At 36.0% G+C, this 4,461-nt stretch overlaps 1 protein-coding gene across 11 annotated transcripts in view; it reads left to right on the forward strand.

The window, feature by feature from the left end:
• The first annotated feature begins 805 nt into the window (after positions 1–805).
• sqd (RNA-binding protein squid) overlaps positions 806–4,461 on the forward strand; it is an 11,836-nt gene continuing 8,180 nt past the window's right edge. For 9 of the 11 annotated variants that reach the window (XM_018022812.2, XM_018022816.2, XM_018022814.2 and 6 more), the window contains exons 1-2: positions 806–1,092; positions 4,391–4,426. In XM_018022812.2, the coding sequence (XP_017878301.1) occupies positions 968–1,092; positions 4,391–4,426 (161 nt within the window). In that variant the 5' untranslated portion in view covers positions 806–967. The remainder of the gene's footprint in view (positions 1,093–4,390; positions 4,427–4,461) is intronic. The other 2 variants (XM_018022813.2, XM_018022818.2) reach the window with 1 other exon arrangement.

Here is a 4,461-nt window from a genome sequence, read left to right on the forward strand (position 1 = left end):
AATTATGTGTCTTGTATCATACATATTTCTCGGTATTCTCTACTACATAATCATAAATACACAAATACATACACAATCCTATGTATCATAGTGAATCAAGCATGAAGGATTCCCGCTTTTATTGAGTATCAACATGAGAGTTCTTCCTCAACTTTAATATGCATGAAATTACCAATGATAGAATAGTAAAAATTCAACGGTACAAGATAATCGTGTACTAATATCAAAATAAATGTGGAAGCAATATTTTATTGATTTCTTGGAAGTAATACGCATAGGATTCTGGGAAACGATGCTAAATAGAGTCTATGCATCAACGAATTCTCATTGGCTAGCGTACGTTACTCAGTGTTTATCGAAAATCTCATTGGCTCTTCGTTTTCCCTCCATTCTCTGCACGAGGCTACAATTTCGTGTGTATGCCATTATATCTTTTCCCCTCAATAGCGCTGGCATACTCAACAACATCGATTGGTTTAATAGGACCGTAGTAATATTTGATGCATTGCTTCCTCACAATTGGGATAAATACAATTTTTAGGAAATATCGAAATACTTTTATAATGTTTTCCGTGTTAGAAGTAATTGAATTGAAATTTTAAGATGATTTTTCTGCATTTTTCTTTCACTTCATCAAGCATATTGTAATATAAGAGAATTATTTTTAGAAATTTCTGAGCGTCCAGGAAATCGAAAGTCAGAGCACGTCAGTGCGCTGTGAAATCTGATTGGTTTAGAGAGCTGTCAGGGGGAGAGGTAAACGAGATTCCATGATGCTTTGCGCGGAATATCCTGAGTCGAACGGAGCGCAAGTCGCACCTCTCCCTTCTCCATTCGGCGGCCGATCAGTACGGACGTGAGAGTTTTGTTAGCTCGTGCAGTGCTATTTGAGTATCCGTTAAAACGCGATTTATAATTGTGTTTTAAGTGTTAGATTGAGAAGATATAAACAAATATAGAATAAAGTATGGCTGATCAGGAGAACAAGGACTTCAGCGAAGATATCGCCGATCAAAACTTCGAGCAGAACGGCGAAGCTGAGAACGGCGGCGGGGACGCCGCAGAAAATGGCCAAGAATCGCAGGAGGAAAGGTAACCTTTACCGTCTTGAACATCGACCCTTACCTTTAAATCGGACGTAGTTTTATGAAATTTCCGATTTCGATTCACATGGTATTTTAAACGCGCGGGAATATGCGATCGAGGTTTCTAAACGAGAATTGCTTTGTGCGAACGATTGTCGTGAATGACAAAATGGCGGATGCGCGAGGTCCCGAAAATTTTAATCCATTCCCATCGATTCTAAAGCGAGTGTTCCTAGTATCGCAGTCAACATGTTTTGCATCGCTACGATATAAAGAAATCGTAGGCGTCGATCATTTTTTTCGGATATAAGCTAAACGGCAAGTAACGATAAAAGGAAGTGAGTAGTCGGTCAAACAAAAAGGAATGCCGGCCGCAAGTTTAGAAAGGGCGCGCCCACGCATTGTTGTACAGCCACTGAAGATAATATATCAAGCTTAATCCCGAGCTAAGCGATTTTAAATCCGACGCGCTTCCCCTCGATTCCTTTCTCTTCATATTTTTCTACGGTTTCGATCATGTCCTAGTGCTTTGTATACGCACAACACGCACTTATGTATCGAGAACAGAACACGTATTAAATAATGTTTTACGTAAATTATAATGGATATGTAGATCGTATATTCAGGGAGGGTAACGTATCGTCATGTTTACTAGAAATAGTAATAGATTATAAGAACTTTTGGTGGCTGGTGGCATAGCACCTTGCTCCCCTCCCCTTTTCAGCGTAACGAGATCTCGAGCTGTGGACGATTTGCCCATCGGCGAGTTTTAGATGTCCAATATTGATGTGTACGGATACACACGGTCTATGTAAATACTTTCTAATATCGCATTATAAGATCATTATTATTATTATTATTTTACTATCATCGCAGCATTTTGGGTTCTGTACCCGAGAAATTCGTTTTTTTTCTTTCTATCCCTACAGCTTTGGATTATCACAAACTCTTACATAGTTTGGGGTATGTTTTTGCAATATGGGTAAGCTACTTTAGATTGTAACTTGTAGAAGTACTTAAATTGATATTGGAGAAAGGGATGTCGCCTTCAAATTTGAATAGACTCTGTACCGTTACAAGAGATTGAAACAAACATAAATAGAGATAATTTCAATGTACCGTGCAATTGATACGCATAAGAGTAATTTGGAGGTATACTCCCTTTCACCCATGATGAGAATACATATGTGCGTGTTAAAGGACATGATATCTGTGTATAAAGTACTAAAAATGACTAACTGACAGCTGGCATTCCAATGTTTGTTAAATAAATTTAGCAAATATAAATAAAGATCGAAAGGCAAATTGCATTGCATGCCCTTTATTGCAAAGTGATAAGGTAATTACATATATAAATATAAGAATGATATAAGTATTAGTTGTAACTTTTATATGTGCTGTTGTTGCGAGGTATACATTTATCTATTAAAAATTCTATAATTTTGTGTAAACTCCTTATTTCTGCTCTCCTTCCTAGTTAATTCTATTCTAGTTTTGTAATCGATGATGAAAAGAGATATTGTGATTTTTATCAGTGATAAAAGTTTTCTACACGTTGCGTAAATAATAATTGTAATATTTTTATAGAGCGTTAACTTTGAAATGCATTTTTGGCCAGCCGAGTCTTCTTCATTGATATTCATTGCAGCCGAATTCTGGTTAGTCAATTGTTCACGACTGACAATATGTACGCTTACCTGGGATCTGTGAACTGAACCGTGTGAAGCCTTACGTGAATGACTTCTGAATCTGAATTATTGCGAGAAGTCTACGTCAAGTTCAAGTCCGTCATGTTCCGTCACAACACAAGCACTGGAAGTCGAGTCAATTACGTCAGATCAATAAGTCTCGCACAGACACACACTTGCCTGCTGGGTCACGCGTAGAGTAATTTCTGATCAGATGTGTCAAATGCTGTTTGGGCGTGATCAAAGCACAGAGTCACTAGGGCCAATGCGAAAAACTCAGATAGGTCGGAATGCCATTAACCCAGTTTATGTGGCTTGATCTGCAGGTGGCAAACGACCCAGTGCGATTATGGCGGGCGGCTCGCAACCGGCTAACCGTGACCCGACCAACAACTGATTACCGGCGAGTGACTGGTGCCTACGGTATTTATCACCAGCCCTAGATGATTTATAATGAAAAGATCGATCTAAGTACAGACAACTACCATCACACTGCCAGAAAAGTGACAAAATATTGCAGCTTGTTATATCTATAGAATATGAAAAGGCTGAAAAGTATATATATCAGGACTTGAAACAATAATATTTTGCTGATGAATAGATGAAAAAGAGAGAAATATCACATAAACATATATATATATAAATAAACGTCAGATATTATGTGCATATAGACATTCGAAAAGTACCGACAAGTGACCATCATTAACTTGTAATATGGAAACAATTTTTTTAGCTTTTTAATAGAGTTGCAGTCTATCTACATACCGTATGTCAATTCTTTGGGCCAAACAGCAGTCAGAGTTCAACTTGGAAAAGTTAAATCTTATTTCCTTTAGGAGCAGCTGTATGTCAACTGGAGTTATAAGCTATTGTTCGGGTTCACATGAACGTCGTCAAAAGTACTTTGCTCTCTCAATGCGTTTATTTTTACATTACTATCTTTTTTCCAAGTTTTTTCCTTTCATTTTTGTTGATAAGTATATATTTATCAGAAGTTCGAATCAAGGTCTATCTGGTGTTGCAAAGCAGTCTTCTCATGGTTGTCTCACATAATTCTATGTTTCTTATCAAGGATCGAACACATACTTTTCATACAACAAGTGTCAGTGAGTTCATTTATTCTAGGAATGGTATTATACTTATATATTACCGCCATCAAATTAAGATAATTTCGCTCTCGCGAAAATCTTTATACATATACATATATATATATATTTATTCAAAATTTTAAAGTAGACATTAATGTAGGTCACTTAATCAATTATAGATTGTATTTATACTTGATCATATATTTATATTTATAAGAAGTATTTAATAAATTGCACACGTTACCTCTTGAATAAAATTCCTTACCAAAGTGTCTTTGAAAGTTTATCCAGTACCCCTTTTCCAAATGATATATTACTGGTCTCTATTGCATTTCTTGTATATTGCCAACACTAAATTTTTTATATTTTAACTCTTATTCTAATTTTTCCAGGGGTCATGTCTCCCTTTAAATGTAAATGGAAATAATTTGTGACAAAATTTAAACTTTTGCTTCTCACCAACCTTAGTTTTTAATTAAATATAAATTACAAAGATTGGTATAATAAAATTCATTACATTGCTTTGCAGGTCGACTGGGGGTAATCAGGATTCTTTAAATGATAGGTACATTCACTTTTCATTTTATAATATTAGTTTTT

This window comes from Ceratina calcarata, unplaced genomic scaffold (genome assembly GCF_001652005.2).
Source record: "Ceratina calcarata isolate Rehan_Ccalc_2016 unplaced genomic scaffold, ASM165200v1 scaffold294.2, whole genome shotgun sequence".
Taxonomy (NCBI): Eukaryota; Metazoa; Arthropoda; class Insecta; order Hymenoptera; family Apidae; genus Ceratina; species Ceratina calcarata.